This window comes from Saccostrea cucullata, unplaced genomic scaffold (assembly GCF_032062105.1).
Source record: "Saccostrea cucullata isolate Sc308-1 unplaced genomic scaffold, CSIRO_AGI_Scuc_v1 ctg384, whole genome shotgun sequence".
NCBI lineage: Eukaryota > Metazoa > Mollusca > Bivalvia > Ostreida > Ostreidae > Saccostrea > Saccostrea cuccullata.
The window spans coordinates 206023-223032 of record NW_026928932.1 but is presented as its reverse complement, the minus strand read 5'-3'; the positions used below and the strand labels follow the sequence as shown (position 1 = coordinate 223032).

Here is a 17010-nt window from a genome sequence, read left to right as displayed (position 1 = left end):
GCAAGAAAACTGTTCGAATTTTTACATTTGATAACGGAAAAATCAAAAGTATTTTAATGGTAATTCATAGGCGTAGGAAAAAAATTGGAGGTGGGGAAGGGGGGGGGGGGCTAAACCAACAGAAAAGGTAAAACTTAATTTTCAATGATTATATAATGTCTATTTTTGCAAAAAAAAGGTGGGGTATGGGACTATGCCGGATATTTCATACAAACGGGATCTTTTCTTTTTAAAATAATGCATTGGTATAAATCCTTATGTATAGGGGGTAAGATCAGGAACAAAAATTTCCTAGACTAGAATATTCGTTTCAGGGAGCGATGCGCCGGTGATTCATTTCCCGGAGGTTTGGGTTCATCTTATAATTATTAGTAAGTGAATCCAAAAATGTACAATGCATGAAAGTGAATTATTCGATCTGAAAAAATAAGATCCACGTTTTCATTTCTCTGATGTCTTATCACAGTGTAAATTTTATTGCTAATTCAACTGATTTTGAAGAATTTATTTCAAGACTGATCAGAATTACAGATCGGATCTTATAACTGGATGAAGGAATTCCTTATCTTCACTATTTGTAATGTGGTAAATGAAAAATTCCCAGCTACAATGCATTCATTTATCGATGTTCTAGTGAATGCAAACATCATCATATTTTTCCTTTATCAATTCATTGAATTTCAAGCATGCATGGCTTTAGTCTCCGGCAATCACGCGAGACCTGTCATGGCTACTTAGCAAGACAATTGGTAAACAATACTCTGTGTAAATCAAGGGCTAGGTCGTTAATTATGTTTCATCTTATATGTACCTAAAAATGAAAATCAACACGAAATATATATATTTTACTCTTTACTTAACCCTTTTCATTTACATGTAACATTTTGATTTTCGATGTTGAAAATTTATTAATTTGAAATGATTCCGCAAAGACGCACATCCGTAAAATCCCACTCGGACCTAGTAGACTCGGATGTCTCGCGCACTCGACAAGCACGTGAAACAAATGAGTGAGAAGGCACTTTCGGCGGAGAATTGTAGCGATCTGATGCGTATTCCTCCACATATCACATCCGAGGTTAGAATGTAGCGTAGTGGAGTCAGCTGAGGATTGCCGCTCGGTAAAATTTACACATACAAATAATAAGGAATAACATATTAATCGTGTTTTCGGGCAACATTGATTATGTTAGACCTTGGAACGAAAAAATTTGCCCTCCATTTCGCGACGGGCAATATTTTGTCCCTCGGGGGCAAACATAATCAATGTTGCCCTCAACCCAAGTCAATATTTGTATAATATTTTTCTAAACCCAAATATTTTCGTCTGTCATTTGATTTTTTTTTTATTTTGACTCCATGTATACCAACATGATATCTATACATCGAAATGAATTGAGTTTTTTCTTGTTCTTTCTTTCTTTTTTTTTTAATCCATTTTCTCAATTAATTTTACTTGTTGCTGTTCGTTACAAATTAGAGATTATGTGCCATGCTGACCGGCCAAATCTACCGTTGTCTGATCGGGAAATAACGGAAAAATCCGTCGACAATCCAGCGTGAAAACAGAACAAGCTAAATACTATTAGCATTTAACATATTGATAAATTGCAGTAGTTGACAAGGTCGTTGTCTCTACCACAATAGAATTTGTGAAAGGGTGTCTGAATGAGATAGTCGATATTCTTGTTTCATCAACTTGTTTGTCAATAGTTTGCTTCCCTCTTAGAAATTATTCATATTGGACTTTTACGAGAAGCACTGACTTTTACAGTTGACTGTTTACTTGGACATTTAAACCCATTTAAACCTAACCCTAACTCTAACCCTCATCTACGGAGGTACAGAATTGATGTTGGATAAGAAAACCTTTCTAGTGGTCATAGTAATGGTGTTAGGGGCACTTATATGTCAAAGCCTGGATTTGAGTGCAGGATGATTGTCGTTTTCTTCAACGACAACTTATCTGTGCTTTAAAATAGCCCGTTGTTTTCGTGGAATTAAAGGTTGAGCTAACTGTATTTATATCTTAAAAGAGCTTCCATACACTATCCTAGTGTGAGAGTAATTCGTCAACTGTTAAAGTCAGCGCTTCTCGTAAAAGTCCAGTAGGTACACTACTTTTACGTATTAATCAGCAGAGAAACATAAATACCAAATATTTTGACGCAGGTGATGGTATGCGAAATAAGTAAGTGAAGTTGACGACTGCAATGTTGAAGTCATCGCGTTTATTATAAAGTTTATGTTGAACACATGCATTAGGTTACCCTAACCCTACTTTTTCTAGTTAAATATCCAAATATAAAACAGATTGTCAGTTTCTATGGTATTTTTTTTTTCAAGGTAACGGGGATATATCGAGTCGACATATGAAGAATGTAATTATTAATTGACAATTCGTCGTCGATATATTTAATATCGAGATGAGGTTCACAGCAAGTGTCTATTCTTCTCAAACATTATTGAAATCAGAGATTGTCATACACAGAACAGTAAAGTACCAAATGTTGTTTCATTTTCAGCAAATAGTTTTCAAAGCAGAACGATCACTACATGTAAAAAAGGGTAGTTACAATTTCCATTATTAAACATTCATTATGTATGTGTTTTTTTAAATAATGTTAATTTTGTGTGTCACCTACATAGAAGAAAAACAAAGTAACTAAAAATATCATCACTAAAGAATTTTATATATGCTTTCATATTTCTTGTTTTAAAAACATTTTCAGGGACAATTAAGTAAAATCAGAAATAAAGTAAAGAATTGTTTTAAATTCAAATTTAAAGACAACATTTGAATTGGTATTCTATGATATTAATTTAAAAAATATTCACATTGTTAATTCTGCCAATTAAAACTTAAAAAACAATATATTTTGGATTATTCAAAGGTCCAGTTTTGCATAACTTAATTTAATCAGTTCAAATATAAAAGGAAAATTGCTCAATTAATTTAGGGTTGTTTCATTAGAGATAAATTCAAAAAGTAAAACAATTTTTGTGGAAAATAATAAATCTTCATTTTGACACCTTCCCCAAACATCGCACGTGTGTGCACGTGATTTTCTGCGATGTGGGAAGATAAGCGTGTCTGATGCGGAGGGAGGGGGCTGTTTTTGTGGGAGGACGGAGCGCGCGGCTGGACCACTACCTCCTCAGACTCCAGGAGACGGCTGACAACATGGTACGTTTTCAAGGTTTTCTGTGTTAATTAGTTAAACCTGATACTGTACTTCACCAGAAGAGCATCTTAACGAAGCATTTCTTTGTTTACAAACTTTTTCTTCACGTATGGGGTGCTCGCTAGAGCAGACATCATATATCAATAAATATTAACTTAGGAACCTTATAGACATGTAAATAATGAAGTCTAGTAATAACGAAAATAACATTCTAACCGAGTTCTAATTTCGGGGTACATGTATTTATATGCAGTCCTTATATATGTATCTTAAAAAGCAGCTAGTCAAGGATAATATTAAGATTAGGATCCCGACATAGAACTGGCATTGATTACCCAGTGATCGGGGCAGACGACCCCCCGCTGTTTCCCGACACCGTGTCCCGGACACACCTAATAATAGAGCGTTTACTGTTTGTTTAGTATAATCGTCTTCAAAACACACATGTGCACTATCAAAGATCAATTCATGCTTTCAATATAAATACACGGTGTAACCCCCTCCACCCTTCCGAACTAAGAAGGAATTAACTTTGATCAATATAAAATAGTCTAGAGAACTGAAATTGTCAAATAAAATTATGTTCCACACTGTTCGTAGTTAATGCTAAATATGTTATAATTTTATCAAATTACCAAAATTATTGCATGTGCTGAAAAAATAGGTGTTGAATAGAAATAAAACAAAATTAGAGAATATTAAGATTAAAAGAAATATACAAGTAACGTACAATTATTTTTTTTTTTGTCTATCTTGCTTTTAAACCCACAGACAATTTATTTTTGCATGTCTTTTTTAAAAAAACGTAGATTTAGGTCCAATCTTATCATATCATTAGTATGGATTCATATACTAGTATTTCAATGGGATTTGTCTTCCACCTTGCTAGATTAATGCATGATCTATTTCTCATTTTATTTATCGAAATTAAAAACAATTTAATACGTAGTAAATTTCAATTAAATCATCAAAGTTTAAAATTTTTAAAACACAATGAAATGATTTTATTTTTCAAAATACTTTTGAATTTTTACTTCGTTTTGTAACTTAATAAGTACGATCATCTCTACTTAATAGTGATCTAGAATTGAATCTGAAACTGATTCTAAAATTATTTAATATATAACTAACAATATTCCCAGTTTAAATAAGAATTAGTTAAATAGCATTGGGACACAGGAGTCTGAAGTTTTTATCGCATAAAAAGAAAATCCGGAAGGTTTTTTTAGTTGAGGGTAGGAAATTTTTTTTCCTTTCCGGATTTATTTTAACGATAAAAACTTCAGGCTCCTTTGATTGGAGAGAGCTGATCGTCGTACGTCACATTGGAAGGATGTGCACCTTCATCCTTCGTCATTCATTGATAGAGGTGTATCGGGAGTAAGGAGATTATCACCCGTAATGCAGGGCCCTCACACGAGAATTGATAATTAGGTGTGGAAATTGTACCGGTGACGTCCATACAATAACACTGCCTAAGTGGTTAAGCTGATCACTTATCCAAACTGTCAACACTGGGTTCTAGGTATTACGATGTCACAAGGTAAAATTGGTATCATTTAGAAAGCATGGTTCAGAAATACATGTACATGCTTCAATACTCAATTAAGTTCGGGAGTATTTATTTCAACTTTGTTTCATTTTAAACTACTTACCCGCTGTCATACTTATTTTTCTTTTTTCCCCTAGGATACAGACTCTATGAAGACGATCCGGAACTGTCGTATAAACTCTAGGATTCTGGGATTTTTATTAATTATTATTCTAATCACTGGTTTAATACTCATAAAAAACTTTCACTTCCGGAACTCTGGTCGAAGATGGCGACCAGTGAATTTAGTTCCGGTAGAGAAATGTACCGGCAGCAAATGTGTCCAATCCAACGATACTTCTGCTGGAATGAAATACGCTTTGTATTTCCAACTTAGGAAAACCAAAGTAAATAAATTCATTTATAGATTTATGAATCAACCAAAGGATGTGTGTGACCCGTTTTATCCGCCAGCTCTAATGATATTAGTACCTTCGTCTCCTTCCCACGTAGAAGAGCGTAAGGCAATTCGGGCTACTTGGGGTAGTGTGTCTCATGGGGGTAAATGGCCCCTTCAGTCCATCAAAGGAAGAGCCAAGCTTGTTTTCTTATTAGGCATCATCGAAAACATCACCACTCTTCAAACAATTCAGGACGAGGTGACTGAGTACAACGATATCGTGCAATGTGATTTCCTTGACACCTATCAAAATCTGTCTCTAAAAATTCTCTCTGGGATCAGGTGGACATACTTAAACTGCCCCGATGTTAAGTTCATTCTGAAGGCGGATGACGACACGTTTGTCCACCTGCCTCTCCTGATAGCTACACTAGAGGGATACTACCACAAAGTGGATCGGAACGGTGTTATATTTGGAAACATTAACGGTGACGCTAAAGTCAGGCGACGTGGGATGTGGAAAGTCAGCGAGAACAACTATCCGTTTCCTCATTTTCCACCATACGCTTACGGTAATACCTACGTCATTTCCGCTAACATTGCATCTAGAATATTTAGTGCTTCAGAATATATGCCCTATATACCAATAGAGGACGCCTATATAACGGGTATCTTAGCTAAAGTTATAGACGCTCGACACGTCTATATACCAGGATTTACATTCTGGTTGGATTACAAACCAAATTATTGTGATTTTGTCAATGATAATAGAATATCTGCTACCAAAGTTAATTTTAAATATATGTATTACCTTTGGGAGAAAATACGCTCTGAAGAAACTGACTGTTGAATACTCTTGAGTTATAAATAAATTTTTCATTAAATTTCATTTCTTTTGTGTGACCCCCGAATCCAACGGATAAAAGTCAATATGGCCAGAAGCAGTATAATTGACGTGATGTACAAAGCGAGGGGAAAACTATAATAACTGGATAGAAGATCACATCTTTGCCTCTTGTTATCAAAATACAGGTACACTTGCCAAAGTTACACGCGTAATCCTTAAAACTCTCAGCAAACAATAATTGCAGAAACTGATTCATGGATGGTCTTCTTAAGTAATATTCTATTTTTGTGTCCCCGTACTCAAAGATTCGGGATTATATACTGAGTGTTTTTTTCCTGTCCGTCCATCTTTCTGTCAGTCTGTCTGTTTGTTTCTGAAAAAAAAACCTTGTCCATAACTTTGACTGAATGAGGCTATAACTTTCATTGTTCAAAAGCACACTCCTTGTGACAAGACCTTTCTTTGGGCACCACCAAATTTGACATTGGTGTTTGACCCACTTTTAGAAAATACAAACTATAACCTGGCCATAACTTTTGAGCAGTTGGTGCTAGGACTTTCATACTTCACGTGTATGCTGTAGATTGGCAAATAATCAGGATGGTTTCAATTTCACTATATTCGCGATTTATCATTTTTCTGCGAAATTAAACCTATCACTTATGTTATTATTAGTATTTAGAAATGTTTAAAAACTTATACGGAATCAAAATTGAAAAAAAAACTTTGTAAAAAAACCTTTTTTATATAATTTTGAAAACTTTGAAAAGAAAACAAAATATGAGGTTGACGGTATTATCCAGGAAGGTGGTATATCTCGCAAGCTAGATGTCTAGAATCTTGGCATTATTTGACATAAGTTTTTGTTGTGTGTAGTTATAACTTTAAAGTTTAAGTTACGCAATAAATAAACTTCAGAATCAAACAGAAAAAACCCGTGTTATTTAATGACACAACGAAATTGTTATCATGTGGTCTATCTATATTAGTTTTCACAGCTAGACCGAGAAATTTTCCCAGAATGCCCGACCGTGAAGCCGAGCATGCGTATTCCAGAAATCTGCACTAACGTAGTTGCTAGCGCTCGAGCAACCATTTCGAACCTGAAAATATATAAAGTTGAAAACTTTCTTTGTCAGAATTTTACACTTCATGGAAAAGAAAACTTTTATATTAATTTAATGATATAACTCATGTGATCTAGGTATAATGCATCTAACTATATCCAGATGTTTAGTGCCGAGTGAGGATATGTGTGTTGGAGGTTTTGATGTTTTCCTCCTATAAATACAAAACTGCGCTTGTCCCATGATCGGCTACACCGTCAGCAAAACATATTATTAAGCTTACAAAAATTCCATTATAAACATCATGTCAGTCATTTTCAAAGGAAGCAGGAGATAATTTAATGTTGTCAGCAGACGGTATATCATAGGAAGAAGCAGATCTTGCACGAGTTACTTCTTGTCCTCCGGTTTCACTGTTAATTACGTCATTCCTGTGACGTAACACGGAAGAATTTCTAAGATCCGGTGCACTCTGTATATCCAGAGAGCTTCTGGGTATAATTTGAACATCTGTTTCCTGTACTGGTTCTACTCTGATTTGTGGATAACACGGAACCAGTTCTGATTCCACAGGAGATGAGGCAGAAGGGAACTGTCCCCCTAAAATAGACCACGTGTTTTCGGTCGTGGACTCCATTGACAAATCACTGAAAGGGTGAGATTCTGGAGAATTACAGCTACGATCAGAGGACGCCGTCTCTGTTCCTGTAAAACTCACAACATCCGTCAGCTCTATTGACTCTGAAAAGGAAATTAATGCAGGGGCTTCACCCAAATCAACAGATTCCTCATCGTTGATTGTTTTCGCTTCAGTTTCCGAATCCAGGTCTATCAAGAGAGATCTGTAATCATTTATTGAGTCTATTTCCTTAAAATTTCCAGAATGTGCTATCTCTGACGCCTTGTCAATTTCGATACATGCATCGTAGAATTGTCCTTTTAGTTCCTGAATCCGCGCCTTGGCTATATAATACATCATCTCCCTTCGCGCCTCAATGTCCTTTAAATCAATTTCGTGCATATACCGCTCTGCTCTCTCCACATCTTCCTTAGAAATGACACAGCCTGGGATACAGCGGCCTTTGTTACTGAGTCCTATCAGACAGAAGATCATCCTCAGCAGGAACATCCTCTTCCAAAGGTTTCTAATTTTTTCCTCCTCCTCGCTCAGGGCCCATAATCCTTTGCTGCCTTCAAACAGGAGCGACTCCTTCAATTCGTCCGTCGGCGCCTGCTCAAACTGCCACAACTTAAAGTAAACATCTATGTATATCATGTTGGCTATCTCTAGACACGGCCCAGTAAAGTTGGCGCAACAGTGGGCTTGCTTTACCATGTTTTCACCTTCAGAAAATTTTGCTGGCTTTCCTTCCGTAAAAAACAACCTCAGATATGGACGCATCAGTTGATGTGCCGGCAAGAGCCTTCAGTTCCTCAAATATATTTTGGTCTGGTAGCGTTGTGTCATATGTGATCGCAATAGGATCAATTTCTGCTCCCAACAACGCTATGTATTTGTCGGTCAGAAATTGCCTTTTCGATTCTGTCCTTTCTTGTCCTATCTGATTCCGCAGTTGTCGAGCTTGTCTCCTGAAGAACTCTCTAGGATTTTTAAACTGTGCGTTGTGAACCAAACGTTTTAGATTTTTAAAGAAAATGTGAATTGTCTTTTTGTTTTGGGGTACTGATCGCTTAACAGTGACGAGGGAATTGGACTTGTTTTCTGTTTGCAAGTAATGCATATAAAGAATTCTGGTCAGATTGTGAAAACCATAGTCGAACAGACGTCTGGCCAAATCATCCACAGACTCAAAACAGTGAACTTCGAAAACAAGAAACTGGAATATTTCTTCGGGTGTGATTGAGTCCGAATCCAGACTCCGATCAAAAAGCCCGATTGTTTGTAAAGCTTTGACCATGTCACGACGTGTGTTTCCATTTTTCAGAAAATTTCGCAAAGATTCCAAGTCGTGTTTCTGGGGCAAACGCGGTCTGCATCCTCGTGAAACTGAAATAGGGACCATCCACAGAAACGGGTCCATGTCTGAAAAAATAATTGATGAATATCAAATTTATGTATTTACTGAAAATAAACTCTATTTTGTTATGTATTCCGTCGAGGACTTCGACAGTCGAGAGGGAAAGTACGGAGGGGAAGACCTCCCAGGATTATAAAAACAGATTTAGATTTATAAAAAAGAAATATCTGCTAGATTTCGTTTAGACTTCGTAAAAAATAATGTATCAGATTTTAATTTTTTTATAAACTGAAACACTTAATTTGCAGACAAAAGATGCATATGATGACGTATTAACAATTTTAAATAACATCTATTTTGAACAATTTTTTTTAATAATTGTGTGACTTTACAATAACGTGTTGTTTTTAATATTTTTAACACTCCAGTCAACTTGATGGCAAGGCTTTACGTGCTGAGCACACACACACACACACACACACACACACTAAAATTATGATTCTTAAGATGTTGCAAGTGCCTATATTCAATTGTTGATATGTATTGTCAATATTTCCTATTAATGTTTCATCTTAATGTTGTTTTTTATTCGATCATCTCTCTATTAGAAAAAGGGAGATTTTTCACAATTAATCTAACCACTTGATGTCTTCTTAAGTCAGGGGAGGTCGTAGTTCTGTGAAAACACGAGGGCAAAGTATAAATATTTTGAAAATAATTATAGGACATGTATAATATCCACCACTGATGTAAGGTGTATAAATACCATGGAAAAGCGATGTTTATATTTAATCGCTATTTTTAACTCCGATAACACAAAATCAACATATGTACTAACATGTATTAATGCATGCTTTATCAACATGGCCAATGTAAATTATAATTAAATCATGATTTAAGAAAATAAACACTTACGTACACACCTTTCCCGCCCCATTATAAGACCTTTTCTTACCCGAAGGATTTTTTTTGTCCCACACTTCCGTCTCTGAGATTTCCCGGAAAGAGAAATTAATTATCATATGACGTTAATTTGAACAAACATATAAACCACGGGCACCTGTTTTGTATATACAGAACACCCCCCGACTTTGAAAAGTGTCTGATATAAACACCAAAATACATTAAATTAAGAGAGAGAGAAAAAAAGGTCCATACACAGTAAGATGGAATCAATAAACCGAACAAAATAATAAGGAAAATATTGAACGGAATAACGGAAGTTCCGAGTTTCGATTTTAACTGTTAAAAGAAGCTAGATGACTTGTAATAATGTTTTAAATGACAATATACCAAATCTGCATGCTTTGTTGGGGATATTTAAATTCATTAAACACAGTTAAAGGGGTGCTTTATTTGTAGAAAATATACTAGATTCAAATGTCGTAAGTCGACACTTTTTAACTACGTCACAAAATCTCGTGGAAACAAGAATTTTTTTTTCATATACGAAATTTTTTTTTATCGTTCTCGCCTTATCTGTTCCGTCAATTTGTCCACAATTTCTGGTTTTAAAAAAGAAACCATATACACATATCCATCAATCCATGTGAGTTTAATCAAGACTTTATATAATCTTAGAATCCCTATGCTTTCCCTGTGAGTTTGATCTTGTCTACATAATCTTAGAATCCATCTCCTATATTCCTGTGAGTTTGATCGTTTCTACATAATCCAAGGGTTACTCATTTATTTTCCTGTGAATTTGATTTTGCCTACCTAATCCAAGGGTTTCTCTCTTATATTCCTGTGAGTTTGATCTTGTCTACATAATTTAAGCTTCTCTTATATTCCTGTGAGTTTGATCTTGTCTACATAATTTAAGCTTCTCTTATATTCCTGTGAGTTTGATCTTGTCTACATAATTTAAGCTTCTCTTATATTCCTGTGAGTTTGATCTTGTCTACATAATTTAAGCTTCTCTTATATTCCTGTGAGTTTGATCTTGTCTACATATTTTAAGCTTCTCTTATATTCCTGTGAATTTGATCTTGTCTACATATATAATCCAAGGGTTCCTCTCTCTTTTATTCCTGTGAATTTGATCTTGTCTACATATATAATCCAAGGGTTACTCTATTATATTCCTGTGAATTTGATCTTGTCTACATATATAATTCCTTAAGGGTTTTTCTCTTTTATTCCTGTGAGTTTGATCTTGTCTACATATTTAATCCAAGGGTTCTCTTTTATTCCTGTGAATTTGATCTTGTCTACATATATAATCCAAGGGTTCCTCTCTTTCTCTTATATTCCTGTGAATTTGATCTTGTCTACATATATAATCCAAGGGTTCCTCTCTTTTATTCCTGTGAATTTGATCTTGTCTACATATATAATCCAAGGGTTCCTCTCTTTTATTCCTGTGAATTTGATCTTGTCTACATATATAATCCAAGGGTTCCTCTCTTTTATTCCTGTGAATTTGATCTTGTCTACATATATAATCCAAGGGTTCCTCTCTTATATTCCTTCGAGTTTGATCTTGCCTACATAATCCAAGGGTTCCTCTCTTATATTCCTGTGAGTTTGATCTTGTCTACATAATCCAAGGGTTCCTCTCTTTTATCCCTTCCCTTTGAGTTTGATCTTGCCTAATGCCTACATAATCCAAGGGTTCCTCTCTTTTATTCCTGTGATTCTGATCTTGCCTATAAAATCTTGAGAGTCGTCTTTTATATCCAAGTGAGCTTGATCCTGACTTTTTAATGTAAGGGTTCCTTTCTAATATCCCTCCTATTTTGATTTTGCCTACACATGTACATAATCTTAGGATTCATGTCCTGTAAGTTAGATCCTGCCTATATAACCTTTGGATTCCTCCGCTATCCTTTTGAATTTGATCCTTGAGTTTGACCCACAGGATTTCTTTGCTATTCCTTTGCAAGTCCAGCAAAAATAATTTTAACAATATAAGATAATAATGTTTTATTTAAGTATAAACTAGTATCATTTTAGATTATAATTTTTGATCCCTTGTTGATGTTGTCCTGCTGGAAATTTTATTAACATGTAAAGTTGTTGCTGCAAGGAGTCCAATTTAAAGTAATACTACAACCTTCAGTCTATGAGTGTTCTAACTGTAGCTTCACGTATACACTTCAAGAATGGAACCAAACCTGGAAGTTGAAGACAGAAGTCACCATATCTGATGAATTAACGAAATCGAAATGAGTACACGCCCAATCTAAAGAGAACTTACTGGATCCGCCTGTGCCTTTCTTGGACACGGACTCGTAGTCTCGGCTTCTTGATTCCTTGTTTGACGTAATTATGATGTACCTAAATTAAAAAGGCATACAAGTATTAAATTTATGTTTGTCTGCGCTTTATCTGAAGTTCGGATAGGCATGTTAACGTACGAAAATCAATAAATAGTGTAGACAATGCAATGAAAGTCAACAACTTTACAGTTAAACCGGAAGTTCTTCACAGCATGAAGTTACATGTATATATAGGGATGTATGCGGCACTAATTAACGGGAAGTGGTTAACAATACGGTAGACTAAATACGTACTGTGTACGTTGATGTTTGTTATGGATCGAGCCTTCATGATTGTATGTATATGTATAACTTACTTGGTGACGATCTGTATATGATAGGACCGGAAGTTAACGACTGCCTGAACTGCTTCATTATAGGAGAGTTTGATGTCCCCTCCGCGGTCCCCTGCTGCTTTTGTAAATAACAGACAGTTACCATCAACATTGATTTACTAATGAAATGTGATATTAAGAAATGAACCTTATAACGGTGCTGAAAACAAAGACTTTAACAACTTTACAATATAGAATTCGGAGAGAATGATAGATAGGGGTCTCACCGTACTGCCTGAGGTTGGTCTGTCTAGAAATCATCTCTATAAACTCCACGTGTTTAGGCGGCATGTAGGAACGCATTTTGTTCAAAAAATCCTCGATATCTGTGATAGAAGATTATTAGTGAATATAAAGTGGAAGAGGCATTGGCTGAACAGTCAGAAAATAAGGAACATGCAGCTTATTGTACACCCTGTAGAAGCAGGGACCTAATGGAAGGCGTTGTTTTTTATATCTTTTTAACAAACTGGTCGAATATGAGCTTGTTGGAGGCCAAAAAACTTCTCGTAACCAATCTGAATCTTTAATTTAATGAGCATTCTCTGACAAAGTATTCCTAAATCCATTAGGGTTTACCTTTATCGTGCTTTATCCCCAAGGCAGCGTCTACTAGCTGTAGCGAACTGCTTTGTGCAGCACTACCCCCAATCATCTAGAACAGAACACACACCAGATACATTATAAAGGCGTTTCGAACATTGTTTTCCCTTGAAGTTTTCAGTACATTTATTTGAGTTAACTGTCTCAACCTTTCTGTAAATTTACTTATTATCAAATTCTACCTTCTGGGGTTCGTCTGAGACCCCCTCGTAGATTAAACCCTCCGGGAGGGACGATCCATTCCCTCCCCATCTATAATAAATAGAAAAGGGAATTCTATTTGAGTATTCACTCGTGGTTAAAAATTATATCAGCATACGTAGAGATATCATATCATGGGAACTTGGAGATGTCAGTAAACCTACCCATTTAGATATGGACGCAGGACATTATAAAAGACGTCTGCGTCTAATTCATCTAAAAAAGACATAAATCTGTAATATTCATAGCTGCAACATTCTGCAAAAACCAATTATTTTGATTCGACTTCATATCAATTTGTATAAGGTTTGTGTTGCAATAAATAATTTGTGTGTGTTCAAATAATATAATAAAATGTGTATGTGTGTTCAAAAGCATATTAAAGGAAAAATAAACAATTCTCTAAGCTTGTTTATCCCTCGTATTATTAAATATTTATCTTCAAGTATTCAAGTATGAAGGATTCTATTACATTTTTCATTTTGTTTATATCGATCAGTGCAATATACGAATAAATGGTGGAAACATTTTCTGGTAAGTCACATCTTTATTGAAGATAGAAGCATTTACCATGCATTCTTGAGAATGTATTCTTCATTTTGTTTATTACATCTCTGATTCCCGCCATTGATTTCTTGTACATGGTGACGTCATCTTTGTCTGCAGCGGAAATGGCTTCCATGATCATCTGAAAAATACACATGCATGTTTATATAGTGCCCAACAAAATTAAATACACATCTATATAAAACAAAAATACATCATAAAATTTTTAAATTTGAGATGAAATTCTAAGCTAGAGTCTGTACCGTAATGGCGGGAGCGAAGTCATGTTCTATCATGGCGGTGACTATGATGAACCATTCAGCCTGTCTTCCACCCGGCACCACCTCGTAAACACACCTCAAGTTACTTCAAAATAAAAACACACAGACACACACAGAGTTGAAAAATAATTCTGCAATCAAAGGAAAATCGACAATGATGGATATGCCATATACTTACGACAAGTCGACAGGCCTGGAAAAAGAGCAAAATTTATAGATCATAATAGTATTACTTAAGATAATTCCACCGTTATCAATAACAGAAAGAAAAATATTTGAACGTTTGGCTGAAGCAGAATTAAGTTGCACCTTTCTGGGTTCTTGATTTTGGCGTTTGCAAGACAGAATGTGGCGTGATTTATTACTGGCTGAAGGCCGAGCCGCCTGGAAACTCCACACCACGGCACAGCCAGGGCACGGGGCAACACCTAAAAATCGGGCGGTACAGGGTTATATGTCGTTTGTGGACATTGTCTCATCAAATATTAGATCATATTTTATATTATAAAATATAATCAACCCTTTACTTTCGGAACTCCCTGGTCTCCTTCCTGCCATATGTATCCGGTAGCGATGGCGCATAACATGAGGTGGGCTAACCGTAGCTCACGATACGTGGTGAGGCGTTCGTGGTCTAATAAAGGCAGCTAACGAAAGAAACAGAGATTTTAACAAAACTTCATCAAATATTCATCAGTTTGTACAGAAATATGAATCATTTATTTGGGACCTACCATATAGTCTCACATAAATTTCTTAAATCGATTCCAGAAAATATCTTGTTTTTACAGTTCAAAGTGAGATTTCACGATACATGTGTATACAAACCTTAAATGAAAAAATGGGTGATGTTTTAGGGAATTTTTTTTTATTTGATATTTAAACAATAGTTCATTCTGTAACAAACGTTATATGAAGACAGAAAGTAATTGTAACGATTTCTCATGCAGCCACTTTGTAAAACTATCTTCTTAATCCTTGTTCTTCCTTCTGTCAAACCACTTGTGTTTTAATATCCTCTATTGTCTATTATACATATTTACCGAATAAAAGCTAATTCTGAGAAGGTTTTTTGTAATGCAGTTTTTAAATTCCGCATATTTTAAAGAGTCTTAGACTATAAGTTTTAGCTCGATATTTTACACTAATCTTGTATTTACAGAACAATTTTTCAAGGATCTATTGTTTGATGACACTTTATTAGAAAATGACATCGATTAAAAAATATAAATAAATGACTGTTTTATTATTTAACATCTTTTTTAATACATTAGTTTGTCAGGTAAAAACCGAATTATATAATTAACTAAAATAAACATTCTGTGCATGTAATCCAATAGCTGCAGAACTGTAGCTCTCCGAAAAAATATATTGACATGCAGACTGGAGAGTTACAGTGTCACCCATTAAAAAAAAAAACCCGTATATTTATTGCGCACAAAAAAGTGCGCTGTTTCTCGATTTATTTCTCCATTGTTTTTAAACTGTCAATTCAAAATATTACTACTCGTGTGTTCCTAACAAATTATTTCACTTATTCCACGACAAAACATCCCTTAAAATTTTTGTTCATAGCCCTCCTGGCCCTGGAGTTAAGATCATCGAAAATTAAATCCATATATACTACCAGTTTGGTTTGCAAGATAATTCGGTCCAACATGCTTCGTGAAAATGTCGTCTACGAGGGTACTTGACAGATGCGTAAGGAATTTCTTGAAATATGTTTTTTTTTTTTATAAATGAGGTAAGAATTTGGAAGAATTAATCCAGAAATAAGCGCAACTTTTTGTGTGCAATCAATTTACAGTTTTTTTTCAATGGGTGGCACTGTAGCTCTCCGGTCTGTCAATATATTTTTCGGAGAGCTACAGTTCTGCAGCTTGTAATCTAAATAACCCTTCCATTCCCTGATATCAAAACCCCAATCAATATTTGAAAAGATATAATTTTATCTAAAATGTAAAGAAAAGAAATAAAGAATATCTTAATTATAAAGATAAAACTAAAATGTGAATATTTCTATCTGTGAATATTTTTAAGTAAATGAAACTTACCCTTTGAACTCTTTCCCGTAGTGTTTTGTCACGACTCGCCAAAATCGGCGCCTCTGATGCTAGTGAATTCCAGGACTCAAAATATTCCGGAAGTTTTTCCTATGAATGTCACAGGCATTCATTAAAATTAAATATGTAAAGAATTGAATTGTTAAGAACAACTAGATTAAAAAATTTTGTACCCACCGCGTTCCCATACTTTATTTCATCAATAACTTACTAACGGTCTGCTGAGAAGAAAACCGAGTGTCGTAGAAATCCCAAAGTCCTTCAGATTGACCTCTTGGAGTTTGGCCATGGAGTCTAAAATCTTACATCCTCATTTGTCAGTTACTTCGTAGGTGACAACGGACAGATATTAAACATAGGTACAATGTTGTCCCGGTAGTAACATATCTAGGCTAACACTCAGGGGCCCCCGACAGGAAATTTATCTGTGACTATCTTGAATAGAGTGTTATATCATAAGACTGTGATACGTGTTCTATTGTGTCACTTACGACATTTTCGGAACTTAAATCTCGTCCGGTTCACGTTCCTATATATAGCTTAATTTATATCCGTCTTTTGGGTATACCCCAGTATTATAGGCAATAATACAAGCCTTGGTCATGTTGATCGATATACTTCCAGAGTATGTATATACATATACTTATTTTATATATAAGCACATGTATTGTTAGACAATACTGATATGAAATAAAAAAGTCATTTAATG

At 35.1% G+C, this 17010-nt stretch overlaps 2 protein-coding genes and 1 pseudogene across 3 annotated transcripts; 1 reads left to right on the top strand and 2 right to left on the bottom strand.

Annotated features, from left to right (window-relative positions):
* Positions 1-3061: 3061 nt before the first annotated feature.
* Positions 3062-6005, top strand: LOC134279285 (beta-1,3-galactosyltransferase 5-like). Its single transcript, XM_062761637.1, has 2 exons — positions 3062-3187; positions 4875-6005. Exons 1-2 carry the CDS (start codon positions 3098-3100, stop codon positions 5964-5966), a joined length of 1182 nt encoding a protein of 393 aa, XP_062617621.1. The 5' UTR covers positions 3062-3097; the 3' UTR covers positions 5967-6005.
* Positions 6006-7194: 1189 nt separating this feature from the next.
* LOC134279284 (uncharacterized) lies at positions 7195-9103 on the bottom strand (annotated as a pseudogene).
* Positions 9104-11922: 2819 nt separating this feature from the next.
* On the bottom strand, positions 11923-16725 carry LOC134279295 (indoleamine 2,3-dioxygenase 2-like). 2 transcript variants are annotated; one of them, XM_062761651.1, is made up of 14 exons: positions 16513-16725; positions 16293-16391; positions 14766-14885; positions 14548-14666; positions 14417-14431; positions 14221-14323; positions 13982-14099; positions 13576-13627; positions 13393-13462; positions 13187-13262; positions 12835-12933; positions 12590-12686; positions 12212-12291; positions 11923-12128 (listed from the first exon to the last, which is right to left on the bottom strand). In XM_062761651.1, exons 1-14 carry the CDS (start codon positions 16588-16590, stop codon positions 12070-12072), a joined length of 1185 nt encoding a protein of 394 aa, XP_062617635.1. In that variant the 5' UTR covers positions 16591-16725; the 3' UTR covers positions 11923-12069. The 2 variants fall into 2 exon arrangements, with proteins under 2 accessions (XP_062617635.1, XP_062617637.1); XM_062761653.1 differs by having other exon boundaries at positions 12590-12683.
* Positions 16726-17010: the final 285 nt, after the last annotated feature.